Genomic DNA, 25,946 nt, shown 5'->3' with positions numbered 1-25,946 from the left:
ATGCCGTTCATGTGGATAGAATTATCGAGATATCGATAATGATTAAGAGTATTATTCTTGGTTTTGCAGAAACAAGAAGCAATAACTGCGATCATTGACTTGCTCATATTATTTACGTTCAGACATGTATCCAGAGCTATTAGTGCAGTACAACCCGTATAGTATAAAGGCAAGTGGTCGTAGAAGCCGAGTTTGTGCTGATGACCGAGTTAGTAGTGGCACATCACTTGACACAAGAATCGATGCTTCTCCAGTACTAATTAATCTGATTATGATCGATGCATCAGAATTAGTTTTCCAATCTGTACAAACAAATGAATCCGCTGTGCTTGAACACATTTGCACCTCCAGATCCCCTTCTATTCCTGTGGTGGGGCTTCTTGGCGGGCAGGTTACATAGTACTAGCTTCGGCACGTAGGCAGTTAGCGCCACTTTAAGCCAGCCTACCTCTGAACGCGTCGCGGAGACAAGCAACGCGTCTGTGAACGGCAGTTCAATCGATATTTTATATCGCCACCGACAATGCCTAATAGCATGTTCGTCTAGTTCCTCTCAGACAGCTATGCATCTCCGGCTCCATGGCGAAATGGAGGGATCTTGGAGAGGTCCCCGACTCGGACGAAGAAAGTCTTCTCGATAGCGAGGAATCACAGCCGCTCGAGCTGCCACCACCACTTCCACGCGAGGAGATCCAAGAGCCGGCAGTCGAGAGCACAAGCCGCGAATATGCCTCTGTATGGGATATACCGCCTTCTTCATCTCCATCGGGAATCCTAGAAAGCGGGATCGCGCCGTCGCGGCCAAGAATTGAGGTTCACATTCCAACAAGGCCAATACAACAGGAACCCGACTCTTCACCACTCTCCACCCCCGATATTAGCGATGATGAAGACACAATACCTCCGGCTCAAATCAGGAGTGATATTCAGGAAACATTGGGAATTCAAGATCAGCGCGAAGAGGCACCTAGGCCACAATTCGAGCCAAGCACCACCGCAGAAGCCATACCGTCGCCTGTGATCGTGGACGATGACGACGACGACGACGACGAAATAGTAGCTCGGCGAGAGTCTGCCCGGTTTGGCCGGTCATTGAGACCACGAAAGCCCATACAGGAGCACCCTTATCTTCTCGAGAATGCCCAGTATAGCACTCTATTCAAGACGCACGGCATTCGGCCAGTCAGGCTGCCCCCAGCGGAGGAACGGCAGAGGGCGCAAGAGCAGGATTCGCAAGAGCAGGATTATGAGGACGACAGCCAGCTCACGAATGGCAACGGCCAGGACTATGCGACTGAGGAGTCTCAGCAGGCTCTTATTTTAGACTCATTCGATGATGACCGGGACGAGTTGGCACTATCATCTCCCACGAGGCCTTCTCCATCACCCAGACGACCCCCGGCCTCGCAAGAGATGCCGAACAGCTCACAAAATGACGAAGATCTTCCATCGCTTGGTGAATTGTTCAAGAAGCGCTTGAATGACAAAACAACGACTTATGCCAAGCGGAAAGGCTCTCCCAAACAATCGTCGAGACACAAGGCAGCGAAGCTCAGACAGCTTGTCCGTGCTACTGAAGTACCGAAATCTCCACAAGCTCAGTCACTCGACATCTTTGATATTCCACCGTCTCCGCCTCACACGAGTCCTGCCTTCTACTCTACGATTGGAGCAGGCGATTTCGCGAAAGCAGGACTAGGGGTTGGTGTTCTCACCCCAAAACCCAGCAGTGTAATCGCTTCTCGTGATCCAACGCCAGCGCCAGCAACATTTGTGAGACATACCGTAGATCTCACCAATATCTCAGATTTCGGTTCAGACGATGATCCTCTGACTCATGAAGACGCTGATCGAGAAAGCCGAAGTCGGTCCGCAAGCCGCAGTCCGAAACCGAATATGGCAGTCGAAAAACGTCGAATTAAAGGTGTACTTCCGGCGTCATGGATTACGCTAGACCAGCAGGTTCCAAACAGCAAGACACGGAGACTTGTTCACAGGAGTCCCGAGCGGTCACCAGACAAAGCCAAGCGCAAAGGGGTGGCTCAACGACGCCAGTTGTCTACGAAGCACTCCAGCAATATTCCCTTTATTCTCGATGATTTTGATGACGATGATACGAACTTACGAAATGACGAAATTTCCAACATTCTCGAAACAGTCGATGTTCCTGACTTTGAAGACGACGCAGGATCCGTGGTTGAAGAAAATCACATCGATCACATGCTACCAGGGAGGAAAAGGACCAGTGCAGAATTAGAGCCTAGCGTGCGCCCTGCAGTAAAGAGGCTGAAGACGCAAAAGGCTTTCAACGGACAATCTGGCGTACGAAAGCGACAGCAGAGAATCACTGGCATGCTGGATACTCCCAAAAGCGATGCATCAGCGCGGAGATCACGACCAATGCAGACCAATAGAAGACCAAGACCTTCAAGGAATAGGAGGGTTGCTTATCATGCCACACCACCAAGGTTGAGCATTATTGACGTTATTGACGCGGACGCACCACAATTCCTTAAGGTGGCGGCTCGTGCAGCGAACCGGCGCAAGGAGAAGGGAAAATCTAGTCCTACTCGCAAATACATCAATCTTGGCTCCCGCCAGGACAATATAGATGTGCTCGGTGTATTACACGACTGGAAGACTGGGAAATTACGTTCGAAATTGCCATCAGCGACTTCAGTGCAGCACACAGCCGATCCTCGGCCTCTTCAGCCCATTTCTGATAACCCGTTATACCAGCCTCGGGTCTCGATGGGGAACATGCATTCTCTGCCCACGAACCGCTTCTCACAATCCAAGAGACTAGTCAAACAAGCCACTATTGACGGTTTCGTTGATCGTCAAGCTGGTGTGCATGAATCACGGCCAAGAAGCTTGCCTGGTGAGTCAGAGCGTACGGCAACAGCTACAGTTCGACGACTCCTCGGCCGCTCCAAATCTCAAGGGTCGTCTCTGAGACCGGCCCAACTCGAGACAGCCAGCAATGATCAAGTAAATCGACGATTGTTTCATGCTCGCAAAAAGATCCTCGACAACATCTATCGTCGAAGTGGGAAGACCCAGTCATCTGCTGCCAGTATTCAGTTGGAGCACGCCTTTCGAGGCCAGGCCCCCCAACCAGAACTTCCGCCACCAAGAGAAACAGCTATTGATATTGACACGCATTCTGTCCATCACAAGCCACGAGCACGGCAAAGGAAGCTCCATCGGCCGAGACAGATTGATATAGCTGCACCCCAATATGTGCATGCCAATGACCCATTGCCCGAAGAGCAAGAACGTGATTTGGCGTTTGAGCCAGTCGGTGTCGCAGAGCATATCAGTGACAACAAATTGCTGGGATTGGGACCATTTGGTTCCCATTATACTCAGCATTTTGAAGTCTTCCCGCTTGATGCTGGCGTACATTTCCACGAGAGCACAATCCTCGGTCAAGGTCGGATCTCGAAGGCGTTGATGGGCAAAGAGTCAGATATCATGACCAAGCCAAGAGGCTCAAGATCTCTGATCTTGGGCGAACAAGTGCTTCAATGGGACACTTGGACTGCCAACACCTCATCTGAGTTTGGAGTACTTTTCGACTGGATAGCAGACAAGGTGCAGGATAGCTCCAAAAGCATCGGTAATGCCAATGCGCCCACATTGACGGCGACCCAAGCTGCCGATTTTTGCGTCGATTACGTCCAAGAGAATCTCAGTTTCCCAGATTTGGAGAGTGGTAGACTATTTGTGCGTCGCATTCTAGAGGTCATCTCTGGATTTCTCAGTCGTCTGCCCTCATCAATAGCAGAATCTTCAGACTTGCGGCAGATTGTCGAGGTATTGACACGAGCTCTCCTGGTTGTGCTGCACGCGTTACGAATTTGTGAAGCGCTCAATCTCACAGAAGCTCTGCAGGTTGAAGATCTCCTGACAAAGACAGCAAAGCAGACCGCCCATGCCCTGCTACAGTCTGATCTGAGAGAACTAGTCACTTTCCACGACGAGTTACAAGTTCGTGCTGCAAGGTCTCGAGGAGTGCGCAACGAAAACTACTCCATCATTGGTTGGGTAACATTGATCCGACTTCTGCAAGATTGTCGTATTCCTCGGGCCAGTTTCTGGGATGTTGTCTCCTCGGCGATGTTGGAACCACGCATCACGTCACTCAACGATGCGCAAACTTTCGAACGTCTGTGGCACACTCTTTTCTTGCTGCTCCCTCTCGGTGAGTTTGATAATGCAGGCGTTGTGGTCCCTGGTTTTCGAAACACATCACCACTTGAGGGCTGGAATCTCCCCCAGAAGCTACTGAACCGAGTCTTCGAGCTGTACAAGGTTAATCAACGTCAATCGCCGAGTTTCAACGACTATTGCCGCTCTCTCGTCAGTCGTTGTCACTATCTTGTGGAACAATGGGGATGGCGGAGGCCGAACAGTGTAATTGGCACCATCTTCGACTTCTTTGCTGCTCAGAATTTATCACACTTGCGAAACGAGGAAGTATACAAGTCGCCGGATTTTCTCGAACGTCTTGAAGGTCCCGTGTCTTTGACCGTGCAGCCAGAGGACCGCTGCTTCCACATCTTTTTGAAGCTTGTGGGGTTGTCAATACAGCGGCTGAGAAGGTACGGCTTGATCAAGGACGTCAAGAATTTGACTGCTCGCCTCCTTCCGAATCATGACCGCCAGTACCTCAAGGAGAGCGATATTCACGAGAACGATTTGGCGTCTTTGAGAAATCATCACGATCTGCTATGTACACTATTTTGGTGCTCGCCTCAGGATCTGCGTCCAAATCTGCAAATGCTCGAGAAGCTGGTTATTCCTGGTAGCTCGCACAAGGAGGCCTGCCTCATTAATTTGAGGGCTTGGAATCAACTAGCACGATTTATTGCTTCAGCAGGAGAAGACAAGGACATATATAAGCCCTTCACAGCATGGCAAAACAATGTTTTCAAACAGGTTCTCGACCAGTATTCTTCGGTCGAGTCGGACATTCAACAACAATTCCTTCGAATGTCCAAAGATGCTTCAAATGGAGTCAGCCCAGAATTGGTCAAGAGGGTCATCAACATGAACAAGCAGGCTGCTATTGATGTCTTGCATTTCTCTTTGAAGGCCAATTTAGATGTTATGCGGCACGCACGGTCACTTGCTGCGGCCTCATACATTTTGAATACATGTGAGACAAAAAGCTCCCCATCCTCCTTTGTTTGTATACTAACTCATGCTAGACCAACTCCACGAGGTATTCAACCGTATGAGCTTGGCAAAGCCCGATTTTGATTGGAACACCCTTGGAGTTGCCGTGGAGATTGTCGATCATTACGTTGCGCGTATCGAAAATTTCATGGCCGTAACTGATATTTCGCATTCCGACGATTCATGGCATGGTGAGGATGCACTCATGGTATGTGCTCGATATATCATTGCCTCCGCAACCCACTAACCAGACCCTCAGAAACTCGATCGCCATGTTGCGATTCCGTTTTTCTCTATGGCCAGAACACTCTTGGCAGACGCCGAAGAGAAAACTTCGAGTCTCAATGGTGGAAAGCCAACCTGCCTTGCAAGAACAACCACAGTTGCGGGTCGTCTGGCGGCCCTGTTCTTGCGTCACGGTGTTACAGTATGTCATCAGGTCTATCTGTGCAATGTTGCCAGCTAACGTCGGATACTAGCGGCTGGTGTCATTCTTCTCGTCTGGAAAATATGGCCTATTTGAAGGACCTTCGAAATTGTCTCTTCACGCCAGACGGTACCTGTGTCTTTTTATGAAAATCCTCATTGAGAGAAAGATCACGGATTTCAAGGTCAGTCTGGATTGCATTCGAAGCATCGACGGTTCTAACCTAACAGAATACAGGCCATCAATGTCACCCCCCTCGAGGTATTCCTCTGTGCTATTGCCAAGCCTTTTGACGGACTAGCATACGAGTACCAATTGGCAGACGCTCTCAAGAGACAAGGCGATGATTGTTTCAAGGACATCATTGTGCCAACCCAGCATCCCGATTACGGGATCAATCGGGACCTCTTTGATCGTACGTTTCCGCATACCACTACTTTGGGAGCAAAATGACTCACACATCTAGGTCTCCTCTCCCTCATGCGGAGAACTTTGCGTTTCGCAGCGGCAAGCCAAAGGCAGCATATACAGCAAGAGTATTCCAAGGCGCTGAAGTCCATGATGGAGCAGATGAAAATGGATCTCAAGGCCATCGTTCATGATACTGCTGCGCACATGACTTTTATGCAGTTTGTGCGATCGATAATTCCTCTCATCAAGAAACACGACTTCTGCCCAGTTGACAACTTCTTCTACCAAATCAGCCACGAATTCTCCCCATCGGCTCAGGATCCTCGCCTACAAACGGCACAAATCCTATCGTATGGCTTGAAACTCGAGGATGGAGATGTCAGATCAGTCTCGACACTGTTTTATTTTCTCTATTCAAACTTCAAGATTGCCATGGCCAATGGGAAACTCGAGCAAGAGCGGGCAATTTTGCGAAAAGGAATATGGAACCCCCATATTTTCTCCTTCATGCTTGACCGGATGTTTCCGTCGATCGTCAAAAGTGTGTCAAAGGTACCCGAGGCATGGCTATTGCTTGACACTTATGTCGGTTCATTGGAGGATCTTTTAGATGGCTACCTTGAATCTGAGGAATCTGACAGACCGTACATATATCGGAGCATTGGCCAGGAAGATATGGGCAGTATTCTGGCCCTCATGAGATCTGTGTCAGCCGCTATAAATGAGTTGAGCAGCTTACAAATGACGGCCGTGGGGTTGGACCAATTGCGCCTTCTTTCACTGTTGGTGAAACTCTTGAATCTTCTAGGACCGTCCCTAGTGGCATTCTTATGCCTGCCAGAAAACTCGAGGACGGTCACAGGAAGAGCGTTGAACCGAGAGATCGAGTCTTTCACCGACTTTACGCGCGCCGCCAGCGAGTACCTCTGTGGAATTATACAGGCTGCAGCGACTGGTGAAGAAGTCCGATTCCGAATTGACCCACTGCTTCTCCTCGAAGAGATGCAGTTCTATTCGGGGGACCCAAATTTGAATAGCAATGAGCACATTGGAAATTTCAGCAAGCACATAGAGGATGATATACAGCGGACTTGGCTCAACACTGGGTCAGTCATCTCGGTCAGAGGTCCACCAAAACCCACTGCTCCATCGACACAGTCGGGGCAGGGCACAGCGGTGCCGAGCAGGAGCATCCAAGACGCGACACACGAGCTGTACGAGCAGTTGGAAGGATGGAACCGAATGTTTGATCAATCGCCTTCTACGGCCTGGAAGAGACGTCCAACAGTCCCAGATGAGGTGTTCTTGTTCTGAGGATAATTATATACCGGGATCCTCAGTGTGGTGAGCAGTTAAAAAAAAAAAAAAAAAAAAAAGGTGCCTAGCATGGCAGCGATGTCAGCATTGCATAGGTAGTTGGAATTACCAACTTCAATACGGAATAGTATTCAAAAACGTTGGATATCGCAAGCACATTTCCAATCATCTCTATGCATCAGTGTTTAAAGTGTCGCATCCGACTGCGAAAATGGTGATTTTGTTCTTGGCGACAAGACTCTTGATCAAGACTTGGCAAAACATTTGCGAGTGCTTGGTTGATTGATTACTCGCGATTGAAGCAGATAAATTCACGCATTGTTGGGCCCTTGTAAATGTGCGATAATCCGGTCCGGAAGGAACGGCGACGTGACTCGATCATGTCGATGGAATCAAATGATGGTATCCCGATAGTGCAGTGACAGCCGCGTGACACGCTGTCTAGCTAGTAATGTAGCCGATACATAATCCGGACAGGTCTTACATTCTCTCCATTGTGGTTGTTGCTGACGGGAAGTGGAGATGATCAGGGCGCGCCCAAAACACTATACGATGGAGTCCAACCCACCATTCACTCATTAGTATTACTCAAGGAAGAGAATCAACATTTGATTTGCTTATCGCATTTATTATGTAGAGAATCAATCTGCAAATAGTGTAGACAAATCCTGTACAGCGTAGTATTATGTCGCGCAGTATTACCAAGTCACAAGAAATCCAACATTAAAGCTGGTGGGGATCAAGGGGATGGTCAAGTCGAAATGACATCATATGATCATTACCATACATACCCCGCTATTGTCATGTTTACTATGGGCAGCTGGTGGGAGCCTGAACCCCGTTTCTTTCCAACCCATGGTTGCATGCGCATGAGGTCAGGCAGCTGCAGGTGATTCTCGTTTTTTTTCTTCTAAATCTCGCGCACGATTACAGAGTAAACGGAAGAAATGGCACATGCGTGTTACATTAATTAGATCCTGGGCTTAGCTCAGTGGCTACACAGTTTCTGCAATTCCCAAGAAGAACAAAAAAAAAAAGAGAGAAATCCGTTATTATACTCCTGTTGTGCCTCCGTCTCACACCGCACTCCACCCCAGCCGCCTTGCATTGTTTTTTAAAACAAGTACAACCAAGAAGAGTATACACATTCGATACCGAGGGTACACAAACTGGCAACTGTTTCCAGGGTCGACTTTACTCTAAAATCTGAGTATTCCCCTCTCCCATCGCCGCACTCCGACAAAACGCCAGCTTTTTTGGCTTTTCGAAACCTGACCGCCGAAGAGGCTGAGCAGCGCCAAAAGAACCCCTCCATCTCCAAAAAAACCATCTTTTCCTTTGCTAGGCCGCAGTAGAGGCAAGGCAGCCTTGAAGTCAGCCCTGGCCAAGCGACACTCTTTTTGCGCCAGAAGAGCCGCATACTATTGAATAGCTTTGCCTCTCTCGTTTTCCCCCGGTCCATAAGCGCGCATTCGCCCGTCTTACCCCAAGTACACGTACACATATACACAACATATACAGACAAAGCTGAGAAACAAGTCGACTTGTTCCTTTCTGACTTGCGGCGTTTCGTCGACCGAAGGGCTGAGTCATTTCGGTGGACACCAGCCAGCTTCTTTCCAAGCGTCGATTATTCGTCGATACATTACACTCTTCTCGCCAGCAACTTGGTTTCTCGACTCCTGGTGGGCTTTGGGAAAGAAGAAGACAAAACTATATTGCTCCTATATCGCAACAACCGACAGAGCCGGCGCCTGGCGCTTGAACAACTCTATTGCTTACTTTTACCTATATAGCACAAGCACGAAACTTTGTTTTTTTGGCATCGACGCATCCTCGGGTCCTCATTCCGTTGACCCTATTAACTTATATGCGCCCCTCGTTGGTGTTGTTAATCGATTGCTATTAGCTGTACCTAAGGAGGCAGAGTAGATCTGTATCGCAACACCAGATCTGTACCTACAAAACAAAGAGAGGAAAGGAAAAAGAGACACGCCCGCTTTTTTCATTCAAAGCCATGTCTCGCTTCGACGATCGCGGCCGCCCAGCGCGGTACGACCGCAACCACTCGCCAGACTATGCCTACGCTGGCGGCAGCGGCATCCCGCCGCCGGCACCACCACCGCCAGGTGCAAACTCTCACGCGCGGCTCGAATACGAACCCCAAACACCCATTTACCCACCACCGCCCGGCGGCTACGTCGACAACGGACCCGGCGGCCACCTGCAGATCCCCGACGCCCGCCTCCGGCCGCGGTCCCTGCCACCACCCGTCGACTATCGGGGAGGACGCAGCTCGCGCAACCGCGACCGGGACTGGGACTATGACGACGACGACCGCCGCCATCGCCACCATCAGCAGCGTCTCCGGTCGCCCGTTGCCCGGGCCAAGCGCGCCATTGAAAACACCTTTACCGACTCGACGACGGGTCTGGGCGTCGGCGTCCTGGGGGCCCTGGTGGGCGGGCTGGCGGCGCACGAGGCAACGGACCACGGCAGCGGGGGCGCCCGCCGCCCGTCCGAGGCGCAAAAGCGCAACCAGCTCGTGAGCACGGTGCTCGGCGCCGCCGTCGGGGCCCTGGGCGCCAATGCCGTGGAGAAGCGCCTCGAGATTGGCCGCGCGCGCACCGAGGAGAAGCAGGAGCGGTGGGAGCAGAAATGGGGCCGCGGGAGGGGCGATGACCATTACCACCGCGGTGGTGGTGGAGGAGGAGGAGGAGGAGGAGACTGGGACGATCGTCGTCGGGGTAGTAGCCGGGGTCGTCAGCGCGAGATTGATCCCGATGCTCGGAGCTGGAACAATGTCGAGGACTGGGTGTACGACAGTCCCGGTGGAGACAGGAGTCGCGATCGCCGGGGTGGACGAAGGAGTGAGGAGGGATATCGATACTGATTGGGGAGGGGGTTCTCCAGTTCATCTTTTCTTTTGTTTTCTCATTGCTTGTACAATGTTCATGGATGAGACATATGCTGTAAGACTCCTGGTGAGCACAATTTTGGAATGAAGATACCTTTGAGGCCATGAGTTGGGACGGATGTACTCGGTTTTGGATGGATGGAAGGACTGGGAATGGCTTACATTTACGACAAGGCTTAGGATTTGGCCTTACTTTTAATGACTGGACGAATATCATATCATATATCAGCGAAATGAAGCAGTATTATTTCACGACGGACTGGGTTTATGCAATATGCTCGTGGTATGGGTATAGAGATGCGGGAGTCTGTACCAAGGGAATGGGTAATATGTTTAGGGCAGAGGTAACATCGATTGCTCAAGGACAGTCAGGTCTATGAGAATAATAATTCTCTTTTCTTCTATCTAACAGAGAGTGTTTGCACTGATCTACCGGATCAAAATTATCGAAACAAAGTTTCTATCCCTGACACTTTTTCTCCTTCCCTATTCATTCCACTGACATACCAAACCAAACCATGACTGAAAGACAACAGCAAAAACAACAAGACAAGACAAATCTCGAAGAAGAAAGTTATCTCCTACTCAAGCCTCGCGGGACATGCGCTCAGCAGCCAAGGCCTGGGCCTGCTTGCGCTCAATGGCGCGCTTGTAGAACTCGGAGCACTCAACGACAGCCATTTGCAGGCTCTCGACGGTGCCGAGCATGCGCATGAGGGCCTGGGCATCAAGAATGTGCTTGGCGACGACGGCATCGGGCTGGGCCAGGTGGCGCACGCGCATGGTGCGGGCGTTGCCCTTCATGACAGCCAGGAGGCCAGCGACGGCGCTGTCGCTGAGCTGGGCGTGTCCGTAGAAGCGGAACTCGTCAATGTGCAGCGTAACGAGGTCCAGCTGCGTCTCGAGGTCGTAGCGGAAGCCCAGCACGCGGGGGCGGCCCTTGGAGAACCACTTGTCGGAAATGGCCTTGAGCTTGTCGGGGTTGAGGCGTCCGCCATTGTGCTGGGACTTGACGTACAGGTCGAGAGCCTCGGAGAGTGCGTACTCAAGCTCGCAGTAGATGAGAGACTGCTCACGGGGGCTGAGCGAGATGGTAGCATGGTGAAACTCGGACGAACGGCGGGTATGGGTCTTGAAGTTTGTGTTCTCGGCCTGGCAGTGAATATTAGCTTTGATGTTGTTTTGCAAGGAGAGTGACGCAAACAGCGATTGCTGCTTATAAGGAAATAAACTCACAAGGTCCTTTGCCATCTTCTTGATACTACCGAAGAAGTTTGCAGTCTTGGACGACTGGTTCTTCTTCTCGTCCTTTGTCTGGTTGGAGTCCTGCAGCCATCCATTGTCACCAAATAAGTTCTTGGTTGCCTGGCGACGGTCGAAATTCATGACCCAAGGTGTCAGAGGGGAAAACTGGTCGGCAAGGGCCGACTGGGGCTGCAGCTTTGCAGAGGGTAGATCATGGACGGTGACCGATCTGACAAGGCCTTGCTGCGGCTTCTTGTCCTCGCGCGAGGTGATGGCCGGCATGGGGGGCGGCTGATAGGTTGTGGCGGGGAGGGTCTCAAGGGGCTCGTCAATCTGACTGACACTCTTGGAGCGAAGGGGAGGGAGGAGGCCGGGAGACCTGATGGCGTCGCCGGGAGTCTGTAGCTGCGGACAAGTGTTGTCTCGCCAGTCGTTGTAGCCCTGAAGGATGTTGATGCGGTTCTTGGGGGGGATTATGGGGCTGATGGTGGGCATTCCGTTGAAGGGCGAGTTGTCAGAGTAGACAGAGGAAGACCCATCCCAATTGACTTGACGATGCTGAACTTCGGCGGGGGTGATGAGGGGGAAGCGAGCAACCTGAGGACCACTACCAATGGATCCGTACTTGCGGGCGTCGCTGAAGCTCACAGAGGCACGAGATCGATTGTTGGTACCATCAATAGCGTGGACGACAGCTTCAGGAGAGGTAGGGGTAACATTATTGTGCTCAATCTCAATACGACGAGAAGTGTTGGGAACACGGGCATTGTCCAAGTTCAGCGGGGGAGGGGGAGGGCGACGTCGACCCTTGCTGTCACGGGGAGTAGGGTAGGGCGACTTTTCGCGAGTTCGTACCTTGTTAGGAGACGGGGGAGGTGTTCCACGAAAGTGGCGATGATGGTTGAGAAAGGGCGTGAAGGTGGTCTTGGTGCTCTCGTGAGCACTCTGAGGTGCGTTGCTCTCAGTCGGAGCATCCATGGTGATGATTCAATTCGTCGCCGAGCTCAAGAATGTCAGAATGAAGAAGACTTGATTCAGCAAGAATGACAAGTGGTGATTGACGGCGACAACTTGCAAGATGCTCCGAGTGCAGCGCTGATTGCAGGCACCAAAAGGAATCGGCCTCTGTAGAGAGTAAGCAAAGGCAGAAGGATTGTTTGAGAGTGTGGTTGTGAGCACGAAAGTCTGAGTGTGTGACTGTGAATTTATGTTTTTTTCTCTGCCAGGAACTGCAAACGGAGAACAGCTTCGCCTGGTTGCCCGGTCACGTCAAACGCCTCGCCGCGCGAATCTCGAATATCTCTGGTAGGGAAAAATCCAAACAAACGGATAGCACTTTGGGTCACAATTGTTCATTCTTTTCCAAATCCCCAACAAGGACAAACAGCTGGAGGGGAGCGGGGGGGGGGGAGAAAAAAAGGCCTTTGAGCAAGACCAGACTCGCTGCATTCCCATTCTCTTGACCATGCTCTCATCAATGTCATGTCCACGATATCTCATACGCAGTAATCAAATATTTGTCACTCATGCCAAATTGCGCATTGTAATAAATATGTAATAAGTCTGCATGAGTAAAGGCAGAAACCAGCGTCCGTTATTACTGGCCATTATATGCACATTTCTACACGTCTCCTCATGAATCATCGGGTATCAAAGTACTCGTGTTTGACAAGCACGATGGCTTGGACCCCAGAGGGTGTGCCAAATCATCTGCAATGGATGTCATTCTTCGCACGGCTGGCAAGCTTGGGGGTGAAGGCGACACCTGCACAACTGTAGTCTTTCGATTTGGCGGCGGCGTCTGATTTCCTGCGGTAGCAGGCACCACGAATTGCACATGATCAAGATGGAGTGAGTTTTGCCAACGGTGCCTGTTCCTTCGGTAACTAGAGGGGCTTCCTTGTTGCGGCATTGCGGGCGAGATATCTTGCATATTGCTTGGGGCCTGTCTCGTTTGAGTAGGAGTTGTTTGATCATGACCTGAAAGCCAATCGAGCGCATTGTTGTAGCCCATATGGAAACCCCTTCGCTTGGCTCGAGTATGTGATCCCGACTCAGCCTGGGCAAAAGGATCTACTTTGAGTCTTGGGGGATTGCCATCGTGCCGGAAAGCTGGTGTCGTTCTTCTAGTGGGAGTCGTCATGTTGCAGTCGCTCACCGTCCATCTGTAATCTCGCCCACCATCAAAACCAAGCTGTGGAGTAAAGGGTCCCCTGAAGTCTCGCTCCAAACTCGTCGTGTCAGTCCAGCTTTCGGTCGCCTTTGATTCGGCTATAGGCATTCTGTTGATAGGCGGGTGTGATGGCAATGACTTTTCGCTGTCTACGAGAAGGTGTTTCCGGGCGAAAATAGCATGTGGTACGTGGCAACCGTCTGGGAGTGGCACAGCATCTTGACCAGAGCCATCAAGACCATCCTGTGATGGTGGCTTTGACTCAAAGAGCGTGGTGGGCAACCAGCTCCGTCGACGCTGATCCGGATCTGGCTCTTGTTTGTCCCTGGAACCCCTGCCCACGAATTTGTTCAAAAGACTGATTCTCGACGCCCGAGATTTCTTTTCCATGCTACTTTTGGAAGTAGCTACGCCAGCTGGAGTGGAGACTGTGTACTGCTCGGAATTGGTAGTTGATATCTCTCTTTCGTGAAGAAACCTCCCAACTTCGCCATGATGCCCGCGCCATTGCATTTCGTGAAACTCCTTTGGATTCGGATTGGTAAGGGGGAGAGTTCCTTCTGTGTGGGACGAGACAAAGAAGGTGTTCTCTATCAGCCATGGCTTCCGGTTGCGAATTCCATTACGTTCGGCCGAAAATCGCTCTTGGAGGGGCTTGTGGTCCGAGAGGACAAAAGGGTACCTGTCTGGGTGTTCCTGGCGCCATCTGGAAAGTCGATCGGTGGGGACGATGGAAGAAGTGATGGTCATCATATGTGGTACGTGTGGTAGTTCGAGGTCGGACTGTTCCTGGATCGGTCAGTGACTTCTGGTGAAGCTAACAACACTTGAGGTTCAAAGGAAGACCTCACATATCGACTCATGTGATCATGGCGCCATCGCTGAAACGCAGCTCCAGGATCGTGTGTGTGCTCGCAGTCAATCTCAATCAACTCGTACAAGACGCCGCCAGCAAGATCCAAATCTTCATCGCCCAGATGATCTCGCAGCAGAAGGAAGACCTGTTGAATACCGTCCTTGTACTGGTAGTTTCTTGGAACATGCCCGCAGTATCTCACAAGTACGTTCCTGCACTCTGGGTGTAGAATGTTAGATTGAGCCACATCTGTGAGGGTCATTTCTTGTGCTCTACTTACTCTCCTCATCAAACTGTCTTGAAGTCATGGCTGCGTATCTCACGCAACGGCCCGTGATGAGTTCTGGAATGGCGAACTCGAAGACAGGAACAGTCAGCCTGCGACTCGATTGATGGCGATTTGCTACCCCTGACTCGTTGAGAGAGAGAGAGACGAGGCCTGATATTTGGGGCAGTGGGCAGGTTTGGCACCACTGCTGTATGCGCCTTGTATACGCCTTCTCCTGCAGGACCAGGCCGTGTTCGCTCCTGCCTCCAGATAACTGCATAGGTAGGTACGTTGGACATCAATGATTCACATCTCCCGGGTGCAAAGACTACATTCATGTACATGGAGAAAACCGCTTTTCATCTACCCGAAAGAAGTACACAAGACTCGATAATATTTAAGGTAGGTACTGCAAATGTGGAGTGAACCTTTTCCTTACTTCCAACTCCCCAATATATATTTGGTAACTCGCCCCGATTCAATGTTGCCGTCAACAATCATAACTTGTAACTAAATTGCACTACACCCGAAGGCAGTCTGACAGTCTTACATCAATAATTTACTACTATTATCGTGTTGTATCGGCCTTTAATCTTTGTTTCCTACCCCACCTTGATCACATTGTTTGACTGAAGTTGTAGAGAAGAACGGAAGAACGCCCGCGGATTTGGCGCGCCAGATCTCCCATTTGGCTACAGACAGCCACCATAAACGTCCACAAGGAAGCACGGAAAGCACTGTAAGATATATTCCTACTTCAAATGCCTTTTACCAACTCAATAGAATCCAAAATGGTAGCAGGAACGACAGATGACGTATCCAACGATTCCGATTCTTGAGCCTGCTCGTCAAGTACCGTTCTACGCGGATACCCATCTCTCGAATTCCGATCCGCGGCATCTCGCCTTAAGTTGCGATTTCGAAGGCGTCTTTGGGGGGAGGGGAGTGTGGACAAGCAGACTTGATTAACCCTTCCCATTGTGTCACTCAAAGGATGCCACACTACCTAGGTACTCAATTACTCTGTAGCCAGCAGATAGACTCGATGGATGTATGCTATGGTTCTGGAAATTTTGATTATCCGTGTTTCAAATCACTAGCAATCGATCGATGAAGGTATCTTGTGGATGGAATCTATAAATGGAACTCCATATTCGGAATGCCAATTCAGCATGTGCCATATTTTCCAACGATTATACGTTAGCCAGCTATTATGCTGACCTAGGAGAATTGATTCCACTCGGTCCAGTGCATTTTTAGGTAATGATTCGAACCAGAAGCAAAAGGAAAGGAGAAGAAGAAGAAGAAGAAGAAGAAGAAGAAGAAACATTGTTGATTGCGTTTCGAAAGTACAGTTGCTTGTTATCACCGTCGTGTCATTTTCAGTGGTGGGCTCAAGAGAAACAAAACTTTCAAGATGTTATGGTGTCCTAAACCAAGTGTACTCGTTAGGCTTGGCGTGTCCGCAGAATCGCCTGCCGAATCAACAGCCGCTCAGCCCAAATCGCAATCCCCTTGCTCCATGTCCGAGCCCCCCTCTTCCGGGGCCGGATATGAGGCTCTTGAGGTACTAACCTGTCATGGCAGCTGGTCTGTGGAGATTGGATGTGATGCATACATGTTGGTTCGTTCGCATATGGGCAAGCTGCTGGCTGCAGTGACACAAGCACAGCAGCAGACTCGACCAGATGTTTTGTGTTGGCGGAAACAGCAAAACTACGACAGTGTTCAGAGTACAGAGTACACTGCCGCTCGAAGGATCCAGTTACACAAGACTAGCGCGCCGAGGGGATGGGAATAATAAGCAAGGTGACACAATCCAAAGAGTCAAGTCTGGGTTTAACACGGCTGCAAGCGGAGAAGTTTCCATGCAGGTGACTGATTTGGCGACTGGCCGCCAGCTGGCAGAGAAGACAAACAAATGATTTTACTTCCCGAGTTTCGAAGCCGCTGCCACCCCGCCGGGGCCCCGCTCTTCTTTCCCGTGTCGATGTCCCGGTCATGGTTTTTTGAGATTCTGGGGCGGCCAACCTGGTCCAGCTAAGTACAAATCGAGCGCCATCTGTGACAAAATGACGCGCATCATTCGCCCACACCGCGCTTCTAGTGGAGCATTGCTCTATAGTCGTCCTCAAGAGCCCCATAACTCTCCTTGATGGTCCGGGGTCCGCCCCAAGCAATAACGGACGAAACGCCTCTTGCTGCTCAATGTCTGCTTGCTTTGCTCGCTGCTCGCGCTCCCGAGTGCGCGGGCCTTTGTCTTAGTTCTTCTCGGGATGTCATATCGGTTCGTGAAGTCGGGCCCTAGCCAGTGTTCATAAATAGGACGCTCATCTCCCCCTTAAGCAATATGGTTTGAAAACTTCAAGTAGAAAAGAATTGTCTGTTTACTCCCCGTGGGACAAGTGGTGGCCTTTTTATAAATACCTGCGCCTCCAACATCCCGTGTCGCCTTGACTGCAGCCAATTTAGCCTGTCATTAACACCCCCCGACTAGTATTGGACTCGCTTCTCTCCTTGCTCAGGTACTTACACTCGGACATCACCTCTACCATACACAGTCGCAATGGAGACACAACCGGCAAAGCAGCCGTCTACAAAGCATTATGATATCGGTAAGAGAGTACCGTCCCTTTCCGACCCCGAAACTGTACTGAACATTCTTCAGTCATTGTTGGAGCAGGACCCGTAGGGCTCATGCTATCAACGTGTTTGGCGAGATGGGGATACAAGATCAAGCACATTGACAACAGATCGGAACCTACGCCGACAGGTCGTGCCGACGGCATTCAGCCGAGATCGCTGGATCTCTTGCGCAACATGGGTTTGAAGTCGGCCATCATGGCCCACAAGCCTGCAAGAGTGTACGAGGTGGCCTTTTGGGATCCCCCCAAGAACGGCGGCGGCATCGTTCGGACCGGTACCTGGGCGAGTTGCCCGAGTTTCATTGATGCCAGATACCCCTTTACCACTCTCCTTCACCAGGGTCTCATTGAGCGCGTCTTCATTGCAGACCTCGAGAAGAACAACACCAAGGTCGAGAGACCATGGACCATCACTGGTTTCAAGTCGGACGAGAAGGAGAACCCGGAATACCCCGTGGAAGTTCACCTAAAGCATGTCGACGAAACCTCGGAAGAGACTGTCCGCGCCAAGTACCTTTTTGGTGGTGAAGGAGCCCGGTCTTTTGTAAGAGACCAACTGAAGATTGGAATCACCCACAAGGACCCGATTGCTCATGTGTGGGGTGTCATGGACGGTGTCGTCACGACCGACTTCCCCGACATCAAGGTAAGCAGCCTCTATTTATCTGAAACTTGAATTCTGTCTGACAATTTGATAGATGAAATGTACCATCCACTCTGATCATGGTTCGATTATGGTTATTCCCCGCGAGGACAACATGGTCCGTCTGTACATCCAGATTGCTTCTTCAACCGACCCAGACTTCAACCCCCGTAAGACTGCTACTGCAGAGGAGGTTCAGGCATCGGCAAAGAAAATCCTGGCACCCTACGAAATTGAGTGGGAAAGAGTTGAGTGGTACTCTGTATACCCGATTGGTCAAGGTATCTCGGACAAGTACACTCTGGATCACAGAGTATTCCTCGGTGGTGATGCTTGCCACACTCACAGCGTAAGTACCATCTTGACTTCAGGCAAAGCTTTCTGCTAACCTATGTTCACCTCAGCCCAAAGCCGGACAGGGAATGAACACAGCTTTCCTCGATGCACTCAACCTTGCCTGGAAGATTCACGCTGTGGAAGCTGGCTTTGCAAACAGGGAATTGCTCAAGACCTACGAGCCAGAAAGAAAGACTGTCGCAGAGAGTCTGCTGGCTTTTGACAACAAGTACGCCAAGCTCTTCTCGACCAAGCCCTCGGCAGACACTGTTCAAGCAGCTTCGAGCGAGAGCGGCGAGGACAACGACTTCATCAAGACATTCAAGGAGTCATGCGAATTCACCAGTGGATACGGAGTAGCTTACGGCCCCAATGCGCTCAACTGGTCGCCGGATCACTCTGCAAAGTCCCCCTTGATCCACCCCCAGGGCACCAAGCTGCGGACCGGTCGTCTGATGATCAACGCCAACGTCACGCGAGTCGTCGACGCCAACGTTGTGCACCTCGAACAGGAGATTCCTCTCAATGGCTCGTTCCGCGTCTACGTCTTTGCCGGAAACCCAGCCGTCACCGGACAGGCGCTCAAGGACTTTGCCAAGAACCTGGCCGACAAGCGCTCCTTCTTTGGCGCCTTCCAGCGCGCAGACATTGACAAGGTCTCGCACCACGACAGCATGAACCCCCACAGTCTCTTCTTCTCCTTCTGCACAATCTTTGCTGCCCCGCGCAACAAGATTGAGATCTCCAAGGCGCTTCCCGAGCTCCTGGGCCGTTACCGAGACTGTGTGTATGCCGACGACCGGGGCGATCGCCGCGTTCCCGACGCCAAGGCTGCCGCCCACGCCAAGATGGGTCTCGACGAGGAGAAGGGTGGTGTCGTTGTCGTCCGTCCTGACGGCTATGTCGGTATCGTCACCAGCTTGGTCGAGGGCAGCGGCACAGTGGATGCTCTGAACGAGTACTTTTCTGCTTTCGTGACAAAGAAGCTGGGTGAGACACGATCTCAGCTGTAGACGAAAAGGTGTCTATGCAATGTCCATGTAGGCACCATCCCAGGATGACGAGGGCGCTGTTGCTTGGCGGGGTTTTCTGTTTGCATATCTAGGAGCGCGCATCGTTACAAGCGTTTTGCTAAGCTGCTTTGGTGGAAGATTACGTTAGGTGCAAACCACGACGAGGAAAGGCCATGATATACCTACCATTGTTCTTTCTCGAGACTTTGTTATGACTATTTGTATATATTTTAAGAGATGAGAAGTTTGGAACTTTTTTTTTTTTTTTTGGCTACATTGAATGAACGCTAATGTTTCAATAACAATCCAATATTTGGCAAAGCCAGCGAATACACAAGTGGCAGATCCATTGCACAAGATTGTCAGCAACGAAATGAAACCTTACAAGAAAAGACTCGACAACACTATGTGATTCACAATTAGACAGACAGTTTTTTATAACCTCGTAACACATAATGGCAAGAAGGAAAAGAGAGACGCGTTAAACACGAAAATGCCAAAACTAGGACGATGATCTACGAATTCAATAATGCTGCCGCTGGTGCCGTATTCCCGATATTCCCAAGCGCCAGTAGCAGCAGGTAGTGCAGACCTAGCCGGCGAAAGGAGTGGCAAAGCGAGAATGGTCAAGTACAGCGTGTTGTTATGGTAGGCGATTATATGGAACGCTGCAATAAATCAAATACCTATTTTACTAACATACATACTTCCCTTCAATAGATACAGCTGCGCCAAGACCATCTGCCATTCCATTAAACTGGATGCGGCTTTGAGGGCCGGAAACGGTAGAGTTGGTCCGAGCGTCAAAAACTGTCAAGACGGTCAGCTTGCTGGCAAATCATTGTCCGTCCGTTCCCCAAATATCCAAACGCCTTCGCCTCCTAAGCTACCTACCCACATACCTCGCTGTTAATGCTGGGCCACTGACTTTTAGACCGATTGTCCAACTTTAAACTTATCAACCCAACGGGTGCCACCTGCAGCAGATCCGCCTGGCCATTTCGCATGCGCGCCAGAGCCGCAACCATTTATCAAACTTCAATTTCCATCTACAGAACTCCGTAGCAACTGCGACAAGAGCGACAAGAATATTGTCATCTTAGACAGCGAGTCAGCTGACCCGGTAAGTGACTTGTGCTTGCTTTGCTGTGCTGCCTTGAAATGTTTCTTACCACCAAAACCCCCCCTGCATGTGTCCCGATGCCTTTTCCCTGCCGCCAGACATGACCCCTTCCTGTGCACCAAATGCTCTCACGTGACCTGTGAGACGTATCTCCTTTTTTGGAACGATGGGAATATTGTGACGATGCTTGAATGGGCCGAAAGAGACGGGGGCAATGGGATGGCTGGTGAAAGAGTTGCAATGGTTGGAGGAATCGTGTACTGGGCTTGAATGTCTCATCGACGTCTGGGGCTTGGACATGGGAAAATGAGCGTGGACCTGAGGTGGTCGTATTGCAATTGCCATGCAGGACATCAAGTCAGTATTGGCTTTGTGGAATACGACTACTCTCACACGAGAGAAAAATGGTCCCATCAGAGGCAGAGAGGTCATCGCAAATTGTCATTAAATGGCTTTGTGGTCTGTCATGTCTCTAGGTCAAGCCAGATGTAGATGGAGTAGGAGGGGTTGCGAAGGGAGCGAAGCATATGATCATCAAGGAGCAAGAGATTGACCAAGCTTCTCATGACGTTGGAGTGTTGAAAGAAACCCTCCATCAATCTCTTCAACATGTACCATGACGAAGAGGGGAACTCATTACCTTGCGGTCCGCGTTGCTGGGTCAGGCTGATTGGAGGTGGTCGTCGTTTGTCGTCATCAGCGTCTGTGCATTTTGGCTGGGCTGGGCTGGCTGGACGAGTTCGAAGGAAGGAACGATGCTCGTTTGCATGTACGAACGAGGCAGGCACGCGTGACGGCCAGAGTCGTTCGTTCTTTGAGTTCAGAAGCTGCTGATTTCCAGCGCGTCGAGTCCCTACAAATATCCTCCCCCGCGCCCACCTTGCCCATCCTTCCTGTTCTTTCCCATCTTCATCACACCACTTGATGACATTCACATTTCCCGCATTCCAACTGCGACCCAAGTACCACATCAACTTCATTTCATCTCCATTGCAACTGCAACCCAAACACTACATCAGCTTCATTGCAAATTCATTGCAACTTCATTGCAACTGCAACCCAAAAGTACCACGTCAATTTGACATCTAACACAATGGCAGGACAACTACCAGCCAGTCCTTCGCCCTCTCAGAGCAGCGAAAGGCTACGTATTCTATTGCGTGACGAGTGGGAGGCCCATCGGGAAGGGCGCAAGAACGCCCGCGAAGTCGGTGCCCCCAGCCTACCATTTGCCTAGTAAGTAAATTTATGTGTTAATTCCCTCCCTGTTCTGCTCTGTCTGGCAAGCACATGATGCCCCGTAAAGTGCTTTGTTGCTTTGACGCCACAGCACCATCACAGCGAAGATGTAGCAGCTAGCTCCTTGCAACTCATCCATTTACCCTCCGAGGAAACTGCTACTAACCACGAAGCTGCAGCGCGCCCACAAACCTGCGTACCTACAAAGGCCGGCAAGTCAATAGCTTCAGGGCTCCAAACCCAGGTTTGACACGCTTTCGACTTCCTGGCGAGAGCGACATCGTTTACCCTGACGACCCCGTTCGTCCAAGCAAGAAGATCGCCGCTAAGCGCGCAATTGATGAGATCGCTACCCCGAACGATACTGAACAATCATCATCCAAGCGCCAGAAGGTGCCACTTGCATCTACCCCCCTCATCACCTCCAACTTTGGATCTCGCATTCGCGCTAAGCGCGCTTTTCATGAGATCGACACCACGGACGAACCTGTCAGAGTTCGGACCGCCGCTTGGGTTAATACTACGCCCTCCGCCAAGCGCCAGAAGGTGCTCCTTCCCTCTACTCAAACCGATCCCGACTCTGGATCTCACATTCGCGGAACCCAGCGAATTCCCGCTAAGCGCGCTTTTCACCAGATCGCCTCGGACGACACTGCAGCAGTTGAGATTGCCACATCGGCCAATACTACACCCTCCTTCAAGCGCCAGAAGAAGGCGCCCGCTCCTACTGCTGAGCCCACCAGTGACTCTGACGACGAGGGCTCTGTCACCAGGAGTCTCTCGCCCATAAAGGGTGACGACTATCAAATTCAAAGTTTCCCTCCCATCAAGTGCCACAAGCTCAAGGACCTGGTAACTCAGCGCTCCCAGAAAAGCAGCCACACAGAGGAACTGCCCACGGAGCGCGCCCTTCTCAACTTTTCAACAATCCTACGACCCGAGAAGATCAAAGCTGGCAACAACACCTCAGAGGAGAAGCTTGGCTCAGAGAAGCTCAGCTCACAGGAAACTGCCACAAAACGACCTCTTCTTCTGTATCCAACAAGCCGGCGATTTAGAGAGATTAAAGCCGACAACAACACCTCTGATAAGCCCAGCTCAGGAAGGTATGCCACAGAGCGTTCTCTTCTTCAGTATTCAACAACAGCAACCCAGCGATTCGAGAAGCTCAAAGCTGCCAGGAACATCTCCAAGGAGAATTCCAGCTCAAGCAAGTCTACCTCTACGCGCCCTCCTCTTCAGTATTTGACGAGCCGACGATTTGAGGAGAACACAGCCGACAAAGACACCTCTGAAGAGAACCTCACCGCCGAGCGCCCTCGTGTTCGATATTTGATAAGTCGACACTCCGAGAAGCTTGAAGCTTTCAAGAAAACGGCCGCCTACACCCAATCTACCCGCAGGCTCACTACTCACAACGAAACTAGCCGTGCCCAGATTATTGCTGAAAGAGGACTTTACACTCGCTTCCCTATCGCTTCTTCCGATCAGAGGCGCATATTGACAGACTTTGCTCAGCTTCGTCGACCTCTTGAGAGAAGAGTTTCTGAGCAGCAAGAGTTTCGCCAGCAAAGAGCACAACAGCTTCCAGAAGCCAATGCTCAGGGCATTCAACAACCACGTCATCAGGAGTGGCAGCTCTTACCGTGTATACTAGTAATTCTACACATCGTCATGGCCATAACAACTCGGCTCTGGACTGTTGCCACCTTTTTGCAGAAAGTCTTCACAAACCCTCGTCAGATACTCTATCAGAATGTCAATCATGGTGACTCAGCCCGCGATGAATCAGCCGAAGATCAAAACACCCAAACCAACAGACTCCTCCCTGGAACGTTTCCAGGTACAAATGAGGATAATCCGCAAGACGCATTGCAATCTCCTCAACCTCTACCTCTCGATGATGTAAACAATAATGCCAGACAAAATGGCACTTTGCCTGAGGAGCAGGACGCAGCAATGAACACATCTCCAGTTCGCAATATTTACCCCACAGAAGATCATGTCACAGCTTCTTCCACGAATACAACCACAGACATCGTTCAACACGAAGATACCGCAGCAACCTCCTCAGTTTCTCTCTCATCCCGAGATGGGCGTAAGCTATCAGATGCACATTCGACAGTCGAAACAGACCTACCACAACAGGAGATACAGAGATCTTCCCGTAAATACAGCGACTCGTCCGAGGAATGGAGGCATCATGATGCCGCCCGACGGCAGTTGTACCATGAAGCCTTCGACAGAAACTATTCCTATGAGAAAGACCAGATTCTTGCGAAGGATCAATATCGATCAACCGGCTTGACCCCAGCACAAAACCTCGAGTGTGTGCAAAGAGCTTCAGTTTTATCCAAGGCAGCCAAACCCAAGTCCAGACCTACGTACAAGAACCCAAGAAGCTTCTTCGACGATGAGAACCAACACTCACTTCCGCACCGCACGCGCACGACTTTGAAGCCCAACCATCATAAGTTGGAGGAAGACGGCCAAGATCGTGCCGCTCGTGAAAAGAGAGAACAGGAATTGGCAGAACAGAAGCGCTACGAAGAAGCCAACGCAAAGCTAAAGAATCTAGGGCTAAGCGTACCACGAGCTCCTGTCATTATTAAGATAAATGACAAGTGGGAGGGCCAAGTCCACAATACACAAAAACCTGCTTTCAAGCCCCTCAAGACCTGCGCTCCAGAACCCGTTGAATTTGGACACCGGGACTTCCTTCGACTGGTCCCCCGAGGAACCTGGTTGAATGACAGTTGTATCCAGGCCGCAACCCAGTATGGCGCCGATTACATCAACAAAGCCGCTGGTGTTACACTGAAAAAAGACACGCCAAGGTGCGTTGCTCTAAACAGTTTTTTCTGGAGTTCACTAGTGAGCTCGGGTGTCTCTGGCAAGGAGCGCATGCTTAAGCGAGTCTGGGGTCTGACTCCCCAAAACTTCCTCGACGTGGAATCCCTTATCATACCCATCAACGCGGATGCTCATTGGACATTTATCTTTGTGCGCCCACAACGTCGTGAGATTGCCTATGTGGACTCATTCCACACCCGAAACCAAAAACGAATCGACAAGGCGCTCGAATTCGTTGCAGCATTCCTGGGTCCGCGCTTCAAGGAGGACGAGTGGAAGCAAGTGTCCTTCAATGTGCCACGTCAAACCAACTCGTATGACTGTGGCATGTTTGTGATTACAAACTCACTTTTGTTGTCACTCGGCTTAGATCCGAGTGACTATACGGAGCCTGAAATGGGCCACCAAAGAAGCAACATTGCGGCCATGATTTTGAACGGCGGATACCATGGCGATTTTGATCTTAAAAAGCTGTACAAGCTGTGATACTAGAAGAAGAGAGAGAAGAAGGATGGATTTCGAGATAGAAGAGATGGAGTTTGGACACTGGCGCCTGGTTGCCTTTTTGTTGGTTTTTGTATTTCTTTTTGCTTTTCTAGAGTTTTCAGCCTTGTTTGGCTAGGTTTTGTTTCTCATACAAAAGGGCAGGGACATGAGGTCGATTGAGCCCACGATTCGGTTCTCGCGCAGAAGACTAAAGTCTTTGAAAAGGACTACTATAGCACTTAATCAAACCAAAATCATAAAAGACACAAGGTGCATGATCTTCTCTTCCAATGGCGTGATCGAAGTAGACGACGAGTAACTCCTTTAGCTCGCTGCAGCTAACTTCAAGCGGAGATGCTCATGGATGATTATCATCAACTGGGCATTGTAGTACGGACAGCTGACATTAGCGATTGTTTGTAAGTTTACGTGATGAGACCATGATAGGCCGCGCTGTTGCAAAAAATGTCACGGCAATGATATCAAGGCAATTTCATCATCCAGATTGTTTATTTCCCCTCCGTATTGGCATATCAAGGGTATCTTTATAAAGCTCTGTCTCCATCTAACTTTTCCCCCTCTGCTGCTTCTTGCCTCTTGTTCTCTCCCTTGCTCGTCTACCATGCCACATCATTTAGGGTTGCCATTACTGTGACAAATCGAGCTGCTCTATGAAAAAGAAAAACAAAGCCTTCTGTTTTCTCCGTAACTCTCTCTTTCCACCATTTTATACGCATTGAAGCCATCGACGTCGATTGCCTGTCTGCCCATGACGAATTTTTGAAGCCCTATAGGCGTTCGCTGTGGTAA

General features: G+C 50.5%; 6 protein-coding genes across 6 annotated transcripts; 4 read left to right on the top strand and 2 right to left on the bottom strand.

The window, feature by feature from the left end:
- Positions 1-579: 579 nt before the first annotated feature.
- On the top strand, positions 580-7,336 carry PFICI_09004 (uncharacterized protein; the record flags this gene model as incomplete). Its single annotated transcript, XM_007837585.1, has 6 exons — positions 580-5,164; positions 5,217-5,392; positions 5,444-5,611; positions 5,664-5,795; positions 5,849-6,026; positions 6,078-7,336. 6 exons carry the CDS (start codon positions 580-582, stop codon positions 7,334-7,336), a joined length of 6,498 nt encoding a protein of 2,165 aa, XP_007835776.1.
- A 2,020-nt stretch (positions 7,337-9,356) lies between these two features.
- On the top strand, positions 9,357-10,232 carry PFICI_09003 (uncharacterized protein; the record flags this gene model as incomplete). The annotated part of the gene is made up of 1 exon (XM_007837584.1): positions 9,357-10,232. One exon carries the CDS (start codon positions 9,357-9,359, stop codon positions 10,230-10,232), a length of 876 nt encoding a protein of 291 aa, XP_007835775.1.
- A 609-nt stretch (positions 10,233-10,841) lies between these two features.
- PFICI_09002 (uncharacterized protein) lies at positions 10,842-12,479 on the bottom strand (the record flags this gene model as incomplete). The annotated part of the gene is made up of 2 exons (XM_007837583.1): positions 10,842-11,408; positions 11,493-12,479. 2 exons carry the CDS (start codon positions 12,477-12,479, stop codon positions 10,842-10,844), a joined length of 1,554 nt encoding a protein of 517 aa, XP_007835774.1.
- A 655-nt stretch (positions 12,480-13,134) lies between these two features.
- Positions 13,135-14,838, bottom strand: PFICI_09001 (uncharacterized protein; the record flags this gene model as incomplete). Its single annotated transcript, XM_007837582.1, has 3 exons — positions 13,135-14,463; positions 14,526-14,749; positions 14,811-14,838. 3 exons carry the CDS (start codon positions 14,836-14,838, stop codon positions 13,135-13,137), a joined length of 1,581 nt encoding a protein of 526 aa, XP_007835773.1.
- A 2,526-nt stretch (positions 14,839-17,364) lies between these two features.
- On the top strand, positions 17,365-19,435 carry PFICI_09000 (uncharacterized protein; the record flags this gene model as incomplete). The annotated part of the gene is made up of 4 exons (XM_007837581.1): positions 17,365-17,413; positions 17,467-18,089; positions 18,142-18,435; positions 18,491-19,435. The coding sequence occupies 4 exons, from the start codon at positions 17,365-17,367 to the stop codon at positions 19,433-19,435; spliced, it is 1,911 nt and encodes a 636-aa protein (XP_007835772.1).
- A 2,216-nt stretch (positions 19,436-21,651) lies between these two features.
- On the top strand, positions 21,652-25,136 carry PFICI_08999 (uncharacterized protein; the record flags this gene model as incomplete). The annotated part of the gene is made up of 2 exons (XM_007837580.1): positions 21,652-21,794; positions 21,977-25,136. The coding sequence occupies 2 exons, from the start codon at positions 21,652-21,654 to the stop codon at positions 25,134-25,136; spliced, it is 3,303 nt and encodes a 1,100-aa protein (XP_007835771.1).
- Between the last annotated feature and the right edge of the window lie 810 nt (positions 25,137-25,946).

This window comes from Pestalotiopsis fici (genome assembly GCF_000516985.1).
Source record: "Pestalotiopsis fici W106-1 unplaced genomic scaffold PFICI_Scf_6, whole genome shotgun sequence".
In the NCBI taxonomy this organism is placed as follows: domain Eukaryota; kingdom Fungi; phylum Ascomycota; class Sordariomycetes; order Amphisphaeriales; family Sporocadaceae; genus Pestalotiopsis; species Pestalotiopsis fici.
Note: the sequence above shows the minus strand (reverse complement) of the source record. Positions and strands in the feature narration are given on the sequence as shown.